Source organism: Oncorhynchus gorbuscha, linkage group LG11 (assembly GCF_021184085.1).
Source record: "Oncorhynchus gorbuscha isolate QuinsamMale2020 ecotype Even-year linkage group LG11, OgorEven_v1.0, whole genome shotgun sequence".
In the NCBI taxonomy this organism is placed as follows: Eukaryota; Metazoa; Chordata; class Actinopteri; order Salmoniformes; family Salmonidae; genus Oncorhynchus; species Oncorhynchus gorbuscha.
This window is the reverse complement of record NC_060183.1, coordinates 28,642,167-28,655,423: the sequence shown is the minus strand read 5'-3', so window position 1 is coordinate 28,655,423 and position 13,257 is coordinate 28,642,167. Positions and strand designations below refer to the sequence as shown.

At 44.9% G+C, this 13,257-nt stretch overlaps 1 protein-coding gene across 1 annotated transcript in view; it reads right to left on the bottom strand.

Annotated features, from left to right (window-relative positions):
• gucy2g (guanylate cyclase 2g) overlaps window positions 1–13,257 on the bottom strand; it is an 88,008-nt gene that overhangs the window by 13,998 nt on the left and 60,753 nt on the right. Inside the window, exons 13-19 of the mRNA XM_046367957.1 lie at window positions 9,144–9,243; window positions 7,342–7,413; window positions 7,078–7,246; window positions 6,437–6,592; window positions 6,078–6,255; window positions 853–993; window positions 464–656 (exon numbers count right to left, since the gene is read on the bottom strand). Coding sequence (XP_046223913.1) covers window positions 464–656; window positions 853–993; window positions 6,078–6,255; window positions 6,437–6,592; window positions 7,078–7,246; window positions 7,342–7,413; window positions 9,144–9,243 — 1,009 coding nt within the window. The remainder of the gene's footprint in view (window positions 1–463; window positions 657–852; window positions 994–6,077; window positions 6,256–6,436; window positions 6,593–7,077; window positions 7,247–7,341; window positions 7,414–9,143; window positions 9,244–13,257) is intronic.

Below are 13,257 nucleotides of genomic sequence, written 5' to 3'. Positions count from 1 at the left end.
AACTTGTTTAGCAAATATTTACTACTGAACTCATTTAGGCTTCCCATAACAATGGGGTTGAATACTTTTTGACTCAAGACATTATTCCACTTTGACACTATGTTGTATTGTGTGTAGATGAGTGACAGAAATCTAAATTTAATCCATTTTAAATTCAGGCGGCAACACAATTTCTTGGGGAAAGGTCAAGGGGTGTAGGCACATGCAGTAGGCACATGCAGAACCCATAATGTATTCATAAACAGTAGCCTACATCAGCATTTCATAAGTTATTTATTAAAATGCGTATTTACTGCTTATGCATTATGTAGGGGTTATGAATTCCTTATGTAGGTAACTTTCAATAAAGTTTTACCATGCCCTAATAACTACGTAAGTTAACGGTGTCACTTGAGGTGAAGTGGTACCCCAAAACACTGGGGTCTGTCTAACACTTTAAAATGATTGTACAGGTATAATGTACCTTGTACACGTCGTAGAGCTTGATGATCTCATCAAAGAGACTGTAGAGGTCATTGAGGACGGTGACCACCTCCAGGGCGGAGCTAATGGAACACATGGTGGTGAAGCCAACGATGTCCGAGAAAAAGATTGTCACCATGTCATAACCCTGAGGCTCCACCGACTTCCCAGCCATCAGATGGTCCGCTATGTACCTGTTAGTCAAGCCAGGGAAGTCAATGGAGTGGGTTAAATATACATACAGGGTATGTACACCAATGTTCTGTCCACAAAACAGCACAGAATTTTGCTAAAATAATATCTTGTAAATCTCAATATTTGTAGCGTAATTTTCTTGGAACGTTTATTTTTACATAATCCAAATGCTTGTAGGTACAAGGCCTGTGTTACCTTGGTAACATACTGGAGAGAAGCTTGTCCGACCGGGTCTTCTCTGCTGTAAGCTGTTTGGTTCTCTCTTCAACTACCTCCTCCAGGTGGTTGGCATAGCTCTCCAACTTGTTCACCATGTTGTCAAGGATATTCGTATGACTGAGAAGTATAAAATAGATGAGTCGATACACGGCATAGACTGATATTGCGTGAGGTGAGGAAAACAATAATCATAGTGAAAACATCATTAGCTTAGGCAAGGCATGCCTGGGACCAAAAACCACCTCTTGCATTGCTAACACACCAGCCCATTTATTAATTGAGGCCCCATTATTAGCCAGATAATTATAATTTTGTGCAACAAAAACAACAAGTCAGACAGGCCCACGAAGCAAAAAATGGGCCAGCCCTTCTGACATTTGCCTGAGTTAAGGAGTGAGTAACTGAATGTTAATGTTTATGCTAATTATAACCTTTGTTTGCATTAATGATTTAAGTATGGCCATTGTAATGTGAATTGGCTGAGACCTGGTGAGAGTGGCTGCAAGGGGAGGAAGACACCATCGACGCTACAGCTGTCATCATTGAGTTACTCCTGCCATTCATCACGGCCGGGTTGGTGTAAGTCCTACCCTATTGATTTGCCATGTGAGGAGTACCACCTAGTGCAGTTGTTTCTCCTGGAGTTTTTAGGAGGTGGCGCCACCTGCTTGCACATCAGATTGTGAGTGTGCCACCCCAGTTCCTGGCATTTCAGACCTGCAACTGGAGCCGTCTGAGCCTCTGGTTTCCATTGTTGTGTTCTGATTCCTTGACTTATGAAATCATGAAATATACTTATTCCTTTCACTGAGGGAGAGAGGATGATTTATAACATTTACATTATGTCAGGATATGTTATTGTTAGCCATCAGGGATCCTCTGGGAGAAGGAAAGACACCGTCTGGTACGAGTCGATATGACAGCCGCGAGTTGGGGAGGAGCGAGCACTTTGGGGCAGAGGTCAGGTCAGATGAAATGAGGAAGTGCTGCTACCACTAAGGTTCTGTCTAGCAACAGAGATGCTTTGGCTGTTGAGATGTGTAGGAGGAGACTCAGCATAGGAGAAAGGGTTTACATGTCAGTGCTTGTGTGAATATGTCTTTTGTCTGATGCAGCTGTTTTGACCAAATGGGCGAATAAACTTGGTTTAAGCTTTCATAGTGTCCGTTGAGTTCTTACTCGGATAATTAGAACCTAACACCATCGAGGAGACACCTTCTCCTAATTCCCTTCTCCAGGCTGATTTCTCTAAAGCAACTGTCACTCTCATGGCTCTCTCAGATAGCTCAATTCTGTTTTTGATTTAGAAGGGACCAATATCATGCACCCGTCTCAAAACAAGGTAGTGGGGGAAAAAAGTAATCTACATTATGCACTTGAATAGCGAATGGAGGACACTTTTCCCAGTGGTCCATTTACATACTAGCCAGATGGGGTATACTACTGTGGTAATGAAAAGCAATGTGCTTAATATTAGGAAAGTTGAGAAATAATTATACTAGGCCTAGCCTGTAGAAAGGGATCCTCCTGTTTTATTAGATTTTTGGAGGGATAATATTGGATTGTAGGGATAATAGAGTGCTGAGTACTAGGCAGTACAAGGAAGTTAGCAAGATTGGTAGGCTACCTCGCGACTGCCAGTGTGGCGGTAATACAGTCACCGTAACAGCCCTACTCCTGTGACTGTTCCTGTGCCTACTTTCCGATGCCCAGTGCCCACTGGAGGGTCCTACTGTACTGCTGGGTCTTAAAGAAGGCCGTCCTGTCTTAGAGGTGGAGGTTTCCATCTCCCCTGAGTCGCTTGCCAGTGCTGACTGGTGATTCCCCAAGTTCCTCTCTCTGTGCCCTGGTGAGCCTTGTGCTAAAATACCCACGTCATCACAGGTGAGCTCTGGTTCACCTATCCTGGTTGCTGCTGTTAGGAAGAGGGAAAAGCCCTTCTCTGACCATGGATTGCCTCTTGGTCCCCATCTACTCTACAAACATCGTGCCCATTTCCACCCTTGAACAAAACATCTACAACCCCATTGGCAATCAATGCTGGGCCTTGGTTCACAGGCTGTCTGAGCCTTGGTACCCAAGTCCTGTGCTCAGCTACTAAAGAAGCTGAGACTTAAGGGGAGGGGTGTATGACAAATCAAATCAAAATATATTTATATAGCCCTTCTTACATCAGCTGATATCTCAAAGTGCCGTACAGAAACCCAGCCTAAAACCCCAAACAGCAAGAAATGCAGGTGTAGAAGTACGGTGGCTAGGAAAAACTCCCTAGAAATGCCAAAACCTAGGAAGAAACCTAGAGGAACCAGGCTATGAGGGGTGGCCAGTCCTCCTCTGGCTGTGCCGGGTGGAGATTATAACAGAACATGGCCAAGATGTTAAAATGTTCATAAATGACCAGCATGGTGAAATAATAATAAACACAGTAGTTGTTGAGGGTGCAGCAAGTCAGCACTTCAGGAGTAAATGTCAGTTGGCTTTTCATAGCCGATCATTAAGAGTATCTCTACCGCTCCTGCTGTCTCTAGAGAGTTGAAAACAGCAGGTCTGGGACAGGTAGCATGTCCGGTGAACAGGTCAGGGTTCCATAGCCGCAGGCAGAACAGTTGAAACTGGAGCAGCAGCACTGCCAGGTGGACTGGGGACAGCAAGGAGTCATCATGCCAGGTAGTCCTGAGGCATGGTCCTAGGGCTCAGGTCATCCAAGAGAGAGAGAGAAAGAAAGAAAGAGAGACAAGGTGCCTACAATAGCAGAACCGCCTGTTCTGGATTACTTCCACCCAGGTCGAATTATGTTCATTACCTGCAACGCTTCAGTAGCCCATGTGTAACACCTGCTCCCGCTCGCCCTCCCTGGCGCACGAGGAGGCCAGCCCACCTATCATTACGCACACCTGTCATCATCATTATGCGCATTAGCGCTCATTGGACTCACCTGGACTCCTTCACATTGTTGATAGCCCCTCTATATCTTTCTGTTCCTCGGTTGGTTCCCCATGTCAGCATTATTGTCATAATGTCGTTTTGTTCCCCCTGTCCAGAAGCTGTTCTTATTTTATTAAATGTTCACTCCCTGTACTTGCTTCTCATCTCCAGCGTCTGTCATTACAGAATACTGACACCCCTATTTGAAGCATCAGGGAGTTCATGTTTTTGTTTTTGGTGGTGACGTTTGGTCCGGATGCCGCCGCCGATGGAACCGGGGGTGCCTCAGCTGACTTGTCAGGCTTCCACGCCTTAGCTGGCTTGTGAGGTTTCCCATGCCACATCATGCCTCAGCCGGCTCATCAGCCTCCCACGCCTCAGCTGGCTCATCAGGCTCCCACGCCTCAGAAGAATCGTCAGGTTTCATGCTTCAGCCGGATCATCAGGCTCCCACGCCTCAGCCAGCTCGTCGGGCTTCTATGCCTCGGCCGGCTTGTCAGGCTCACCCAGGTGGGGCGCTGGGTGGTGCCCCTAGGGGGGGGGGGGTTACTGTCAACATACCTTCATTGAGAAGTTACAAGCAGCCATCACACTTGAAAGGCACTCAAGAGGCGCTACAAGTTCCTGTACTAAGTGAAGTGCTACCCTAGATGCAAAAAGGATGGAAAGGTCCACCTAGAGAATGTGCTCACCGGAGCACATGAAGGACACCAATCAACAAGAAAGCAGTTCCTTTGCAGAAAAGTATGTTGGCCAAAGATGGACGACGTCACCAACTTTTTGAAAAACTGTGTGCCATGCGCACTGAGTGACGAATTGCTCAGACCAGAGGAACCACCACTACAACCAATACCATGACCTGAAGAACCTTTGGGAAAATATTCAAGTAGATATCTTCGGAAAACTACAAGCAGCTCTAGCTCACCAGAAGTACCTGATTGTTGTGACAGACCTGTACAGTAAAAGGCCTGAAGTCATTGCCACAAGCAATGTGACCACAGCAACTGTGATCGATTGACTTTAAGATCTGTTCACACAACAATGCCTCAAGTTCTAGTGACTGATAATGGCCTGCAATTCCAAGCTGACTTCACGTCCTACAAAGGAAAAGATGGAATGGTGCACCAGAAGACCCTGTTACTATCCATTAGCCAACACAGGTGTAGAGAGGTTGAGGTGTTGTCTTCGTGCCCTGCTCCAAGAAGGAAAACAGTTCTCTGACGGAAAAAACACCCGTCGAGCTCATGATTGAAAGAACCTGGACAGTCCCGCTGGATACAGTCCTTCCACCGTTCGTGGCTGACAAACCACCTGATGACGAAAAGCTAATGACAGAGGTACAGAAATATCAGGATGCTCAAAATAAGTACTACAACAAAAGTAACAATGTAAAGGAGGATCCCTCACTTCAAGTTGGAGATTGTGTCTAGGTAAAGAGATCACTGAGAGGACATAAGCTGAATACCAATTTGTCTGGCCCTTACAGGATAATCACTCAACCAGGCAGACAAACCTTTCAGCTACAACATGGAACCTTCTGGAACTCAAGAAGATTGTTTTGTACATACCAGCCCACCATATAAGAAATGTCTGGGTTGCCTGGGCTGGTTCGTTCCTGTCTAGGTTGGTCTCTACCTGTCTGAGCTGGCAGGTCTCTCCCTGTCTAGGTTTGTATTTGTATTTGTATTTATTACAAATGGATCCCCATTAGCTGCTGCCAAAGTAGCAGCTACTCTTCCTGAGTCCAGCGAAATTAAGGCAAAAACATTACAATACATTCACAGATTTCACAACACAATGTGTGCCTTCAGGCCCCTACTCCACCACGACCACATATCTACAGTACTAAAGCCGTGTGTATCTATAGTGCGTATGTTATCGCGTGTGTGTGTGTGTGTGTGTGTGTGTGTGTATGTGTGTATGTGTGTATGCATGTGTCTGTGTCAATGTTTGTGTTGCTTCACAGTCCCCACTGTTCCATAAGGTATTTTTTATCTGTTTTTTTTTCAATCAAATTTTACTGCTTGCATCAGTTACTTGATGTGGAGTAGAGTTCCATGTAGTCATGGCTCTATGTAGTACTGTGTGCCTCCCATAGTCTGTTCTGGACTTCGGGCCTGTGAAGAGACCTCTTGTGGCATGTCTTGTGGGGTATGTATGGGTGTTCCGAGCTGTGTGCCGGTAGTTTAGACAGACAGCTCGGTGCAGTCAACATGTTGGTCTCTTCCTGTCTGGGCAAGTCTGTCCCAGTCTGGGCTGGTCTCTCCACGACAGACCTTTCTGGGCTGGTCTCCTTCAGCTGTATTCTAATGGAGCCAAAAGGGGGTCTGTAGTCAGGGTTCTCACTCCAGCAGGCCTTCAGAAGGTTGACCAGCCCCTCGTTGCACATCTGGGGGCACACGGTCGGCCTGAGGGGCTCCCCTAAGAGAGGGACCCGCAATTGCTTGATAATCTCTGGAGAAAACCAATGAGACACAAACACTTTCTACACAACGTGATACCAAGTACAACAAAACGACCATTTCCCAGTATCTAATGGACTTGATACAGATTTCACACATTCTTAGATCTACTTTACATAATTATTTTGGTGTTATTTGTGGTGAGGACCTTCTAGAATGAATTAACAACGCACCTTGTGGCTCCAGCTGGATGTCGTTGTATGGACCCACCTCTGAGCTATAGATCAGCTCACGCATAATCATTGCAAAGCTGTAGATGTCCCCCTTGGGTGTGCCATTGAACGTGAGCTGGTCTTGCCTCAGAAGTTCTGGAGCCGTCCAGTACATCTCTGGACAAAGTGGCATCAAACTATGGTTAATTCGACTTGTGGTAAGAGTTGACTTGAGAGGGGCATACATTGATAAACACATTCATGAGCTCTGTCTCAACATTCGGAATGGATTTCATGACGTTTAATATAACATTGATATTATTTATGTCCATATAAGGTCCCACAAACAACAATTGTTAAAGGCATCATAGGGCGTTCATTAGTCTTCATAAGCCCTACATAGATGCTTCACAAATTATTTTAAGCAAAGTAATACTACATAATGGTTCATATAAAAGGTCACTACATCTGGTGCTTTGCCAAATGCGGAATAATTATTTTGCCCTACTTTATATAGCATGATATTTGCTTATGAATGATTTCTGAAGCATCTATAAAAGGTCTTGTAGAGGAAGGCCTCATAAACATCTCCAAACACTGGCCTGAATAGTGATTACATCAAACTACTCAGTTCTACTCCCATGATCAATTGAGCTATTAACCTTCAAATTTGGGATTATCCAGAGGGATGACTTTGTGGTTAGTGCCGTATTTGAATTCCCACAGTCCAAAGCCAGAGAGTTTGACCTGAAGTCTGCTGTCCACCAGACACGTGCTGGGTTTCAAGTTGCCATGGGACTTCAGGCTACTCTTGTGGATGTACTCCATCCCCTGCAAGTAAATCATCAGTGTCAAACTAAACCGGGAAAAAGTCTAGCCCTGTTCACATAAAGGACGTACCAGTCTAAAGGGATTTTGTTACTCACATTAACAATATCGTATGCAAAGGACAGTTTAAACATCCAATCCAGCTCAATGTCAGTGCATTTTAGAACATCCTGCAGTCACAAACAACAAAAAGGATACATTTTGTAGCAATCCTTTACAACCCAATGATTGACATCTGAGTCGTGTCCATTAGGGAGGGTTTTTTGGGAAACGGAGATGAATGAGAAAGTACTACCTGAACTTTCATTTTTGTACTAAACACAACGCACCAATAGGATACCTCATACAGAGTGATACAAGAAAAGCAGCAGTGGTACCACTTTAAATGAACATCAACTTGAACCCTTCTCTTAGGTTCGATTCGGCTATACACAAGGTATGTTCTGGGTCAGTTTGAGTCGGTACAGTGAACACAAAAGGTACGGTAAGTACAGTTCCCCTTATCTGAATGTTGCTGAGAATGTCACCTTTCAGATTTTTTCCCCCACGGGTTGATAGCTCCAACCTTTCTAAACTTAGACCCAAATGTTTGATGCATGTAAAAAGTCATAAATCCGTAAAATCCTATAATCCTAATTTGTCAAAACTCAGTTTTGTTGCTCAGATCAGTGTTGCTCAGCCTCAAGAGTTAGAAAATGGTCAAGTTCAAGGGTCAAATTGCAGGTCAAATTGACTTCAGATCTTTGTTGCTCAGCCATTGAGCGTCATAGGAAAGAAAATACTGTGATCAGCATGGTTGCACCATTCCTGTGCAGAAAGCAGCTTGTTTCTAGGACATAACGTAAGAGATATACATAAGAGATATACAGACCAAGCTCCCGGTCAAATTCCGGGTCAAATTGACACAGAACATCATGGATGTCACTTTTCTTGTACCGGGTAGGGTTTTATTGTGTGTACATTAAGCGTTTTACAAGTTTGAGACTCATACAGTGCCTTGCGAAAGTATTCGGCCCCCTTGAACTTTGCCACATTTTGCCACATTTCAGGCTTCAAACATAAAGATAGAAAAATGTATTTCTTTGTGAAGAATCAACAACAAGTGGGACACAATCATGAAGTGGAACAACATTTTTTGGGATATTTCAAACTTTTTAAAACTTCTTCACAACAGTATCTCGGACCTGCCTGGTGTGTTCCTTGTTCTTCACGATGCTCTCTGCGCTTTTAACGGACCTCTGAGACTATCACAGTGCAGGTGCATTTATACGGAGACTTGATTACACACAGGTGGATTGTATTTATCATCATTAGTCATTTAGGTCAACATTGGATCATTCAAAGATCCTCACTGAATGTCTGGAGAGAGTTTGCTGCACTGAAAGTAAAGGGGCTGAATAATTTTGCACGCCCAATTTTTCAGTTTTTGATTTGTTAAAAAAGTTTGAAACATCCAATAAATGTCGTTCCACTTCATGATTGTGTCCCACGTGTTGTTGATTCTTCACAAAAAAATACAGTTTTACATCTTTATGTTTGAAGCCTGAAATGTGGCAAAAGGTTGCAAAGTTCAAGGGGGCCGAATACTTTCGCAAGGCACTGTACCTAGGAGATTAGATTAAGTATGTCAGTGATAAAAATGTTTAAAAAAATGAGTCAAATTGACCCGGAACATAAGAGATGGGTTAAAAACTTTATGAAGCCTTTATGAACTGTTTATATGGCATTCACAGATGTTTGACAAATAGCATTCTATATACATTGTTGCAACAGAGTTTATATAGTGTGAATTTGTTTATTTGTAAAGCATCTACGAAGGACTTATAAATAGTTTATGGCGGCCTCATTAATTAAACTTGTTGTCATTTCAACCCGGACCATCACAGTCCTATGCTGTTACCTTCAGGCTGCCCTTCTTGCAGTACTGCATGACCATACAGACCTTTGGAGGGTCAATGCAAACCCCAAAGAACTGCACCAAGTTTTCATGCTTCATCTCTCTCAACTGTTTTATAAAAGGAGTACAGAGCATTATTTACAAAAATACTTACAAATGGGCTTTTCAATAATAATGAATTATTAATAAATATTGAGATTACATTTTTTTATTGAATTCATTGTGCAATTTTAAAAAAACGGAATAATCATAAGCATACAAACTTCAACTCCCAGCAATTGTTTTTGGACTCAATATTGTAAATCAATTATGTAAATAATAAATCAATTATGTATATATATATACACACACATCATTGATTAATTATTTACATAATTGATTTACAATATTGAGTCCAAAAACAATTGCTGGGAGTTGAAGTTTGTATATATATATATATATATATATATATATATATATATATATATATATATATATATATACAGTACCAGTCAAAAGTTTGGACATTTAAGGGCTTATCTAATAAGGGCTAATGTCTACATTGTAGAATAATAGTGAAGACATCAAAACTATGAAATAACACATATGGAATCAAATGGTAATCAAAAAAGTGTTAAACAAATCTAAATATAGGTCATTTCATGCAGCACTCCATCACTCTCCTTGGTCAAATAGCCCTTACACAGCCTGGAGGTGTGTTGGGTCAATGTCCTGTTGAAAAACAAATAATAGTCCCACTAAGCACAAACCAAATGGGATTGCGTATCACTGAAGAATGCCGTGGTAGCCATGCTGGTTAAGTGTGCCCTGTATTCTAAATAAATCACTGACAGTGTCACTAGTAAAGCACCCCCACACCATCACACCTCCTTCTCCATGCCTTACGGTGGGAAATACACATACGGAGATCATCCGTTCACCCACACCGTGTCTCTCAAAGACACGGCGGTTGGAACCAAAAATCTCAAATTTGGACTCCAGACCGAAAACAAAATGTCCAATGGTCTAATGTCCATTGCTCATATGTCTTGGCCCAGGCAAGTCTCTTCTTCTCATTGGTGTCCATTAGTAGTTGTTTCTTTGCAGCAATTTGACCATGAAGGCCTGATTCACGCAGTCTCCTCTGAACAGTTGATGTTGAGATGTGTCTGTTATTGAACTCTGTGAAGCATTTATTGGGGCTGCAATTTCTGGGGCTGGTAACTCTAATGAACCTATCCTCTGCAGCAGAGGTAACTTCCTTTCCTGTGGTGGTCCTCATGAGAGCCAGTTTCATCATAGCACTTGAAGGTTTATGCAACTGCACTTGAAAAAACATTCAAAGTTCTATAAACGTCTTAATGTAATGATGGACGGTTGTTTCTCTTTGATTTGAGCTGTTCTGGCCATAATATAGACTTGGTCTTATTACCAAGTCACAACACAAATGATTGGCTCAAAAGCATTAAGAAGGAAATAGTTGCCACAAATGAACTTTTAACAAGGCACACCTGTTGAAATGCATTCCAGGTGACTACCTCATGAAGCTGGTTGAGAGAATGCCAAGAGTGTGCAAAGCTGTCATCAAGGCAATGGGTTGCTACTTTGAAGAATCTCAAATATAAAATATATTTTGATTTGTTTATCACTTTTTTGGTTAGTACATGATTCCATATGTGTTATTTCATAGTTTTGATGTCTTCACTTTTATTCCACAATGTAGAAAATAGTCTCCCTGGTCTGCCACAAGTGGTAGAGAATGCGGGCAATCTGATAATGTGGTCAGATCAGGGTTGATGTTTACACAGCATCAGCAGGGACAAATTGATAGCTCAGTTTGTCCAGGCCCAACAAGCACAACAGGCGATTCAGGAATGAACGCTGGAGGAACAGCAGCTACAAAATGTCCGCCTCGTTGAGGAAATCAGGAAGCTACGAGGAGCGGCTACTGAATCGCATCCAAATGGAAGACGACATCATCAAAACATACCACTGCACGTTTGAGCAGACAGCATTACGGGAAGGATAGCCAAGGCTGAAATGGGCAAGTCTGCAGGCCCCGTTCCTCTCCGGGAATGCCCAAAAGGCATATTGGGACCTTAACGACGAACAGGCGGCTAACTACAACAGACTCAAACAGGAGATACTCAGCCGCTATGGGCACAGCCTGGCCCATCAGGCTCAACTGTTCCACAACTGGAGGTTCATGGCCGACACATCCCCTGGAGTCCAGATGCACGTCACCATGGCATGGCTCCTATTCGACGTATCCATCCTCTTCATCCTAGTCAAAGTGGACCTGGATCGCTTCCTACGGGCGCTACCCCAACAACATGAAGAGTGCAGCGAGTCTATACTAGCCCCAGACCTTGGAGGGCCTCCTGGGAGCAGTGGGGACGCATCAGAACACTGAGTTCCAGCTGAGTGGGAGCCGGGGCGAGTCTGGGACCCGTCCGAGCGGACAGAAGGACAGCCCCACCGCTGTACACCCCGAACCGACAGTCGGCAGGGCCAAAGGGCCGCAGACCCCTGGAGAGACAGCTGGGGGAGAGCCGACCTGCCATCAACGACCCCAGGTAGATGGGGACCAAAGGAGGTGTTTTGAGTCTAGCACCCGGGGGCACCTTGCCTGGAATTGCACTGCTCAACAGGAGTCAATGCCATCAGCAAGCCCCGGGGGAAAGGTGGGCCATGCAGTGGACCACGTTACCTCCTGTTGGGTGCACCACAATCCAATGTCACCCATGGTCCCGGTGAAGGTCGATGGACACGATACAGAAGCTCTATTAGACTCCGGAAGTATGGTTACGCTCGTAACCAGGAGCCTGCTGAACCAGGGGACCAAACGTGGTTGGAAGATGTCCATTTCCTGTGCCCATGGTGACACAAAGCGGCATCCAACCTTACGGGCCAATATCGTGACGCCACAAGGGAGCTGCCATATGATGGTGGGTGCCATACCGGAGTTGCCGGTACCCCTTCTCGTGGGACGAGATTGTCCATTGTTTGTGCCACTGTGAAGGTAGGAGCTGAGGAAAAAGGTGCGAGCCGGCCGAAGAATAGAGCGAGGACGACCCGTCGCCTGGGCGGCCCGGAAGCAAGTGGTTGACAAACCTGTATCTACAGGTCCGGAGTTGGAGTTGGAGGGGGCGCCGGAACCCAAGCCCACTGGTGAACCACTGGAGGAGAAGCCCATCCTCCCTATCGGATTCGGGGGACCAGTCGAGACACTCGCTGGGGGCCAACTGAGCGGAAAATTTGGGACTGCCCAGTGGGTGGATCCGAACTTGAAAGCCGCTGCAGCCCAAGTGATAGCAGTGGATAGAAAGCAACGGATAGAAAGCAACTATCAGGTGTTGCGCCAACAGGGATAATTTCGAAAGGTACTGTTGCTGCCCCGACGGTACATGGGAACTGTACTTCAGCTTGCCCACACCCACCTGTTGGGGGCGCACCTGGGAATGGAGAAGACCCAAGAACGGATCGCTAACCGGTTCCACTGTATGAGGAGGGCCATGGAAGACTATTGTCGCAGCTGCCCAGAGTGTCAAATCACTGCCCAAATAGCACACTTCCAAAACCCGTTGGTCCCCCCTACCAATTATCGGTGTGCCCTTTGAATGCATCACCATGGACATAGTGGTACCCCTGGTAAAAGCAGCATGAGGACACCGGTATATCCTGGTATTAGTAGATTATGCCACCCGGTATCCCGAGGACATTCCCCTATGGGTGGCGATCCAAGGGAATCACCCAGGAGCTGTTCCACCTCTTTAGCCAGGTGGGCATCCCAAACGAGATCCTGACAGACCAAGGTACTGAGTTTATGTCCCGTCTAATGAAAGATTTGAGTGCTCTCCTGCATTAAGCAGATCCGGAACTATGTCTTTAACCCGCAGACGGATGGGCTCATCAAGCGGTTCAATAAAATGCTCAAACAACAAGGTCATTGAGCAGGACGACAAAAACTGGGACCAGCTACGACCTCACCTAATGTTCTCTATCTGAGAAATATCCCAGTCCTCCACTGGTTTTTCCCCTTTCAAACTCATCTACAGGAGGAGGCCATGCGGCCTACTGGACCTCACCAAGGAGATGTGGGAAGCCCAACCGACCCCCTTACGCAGCATGGTAGAAC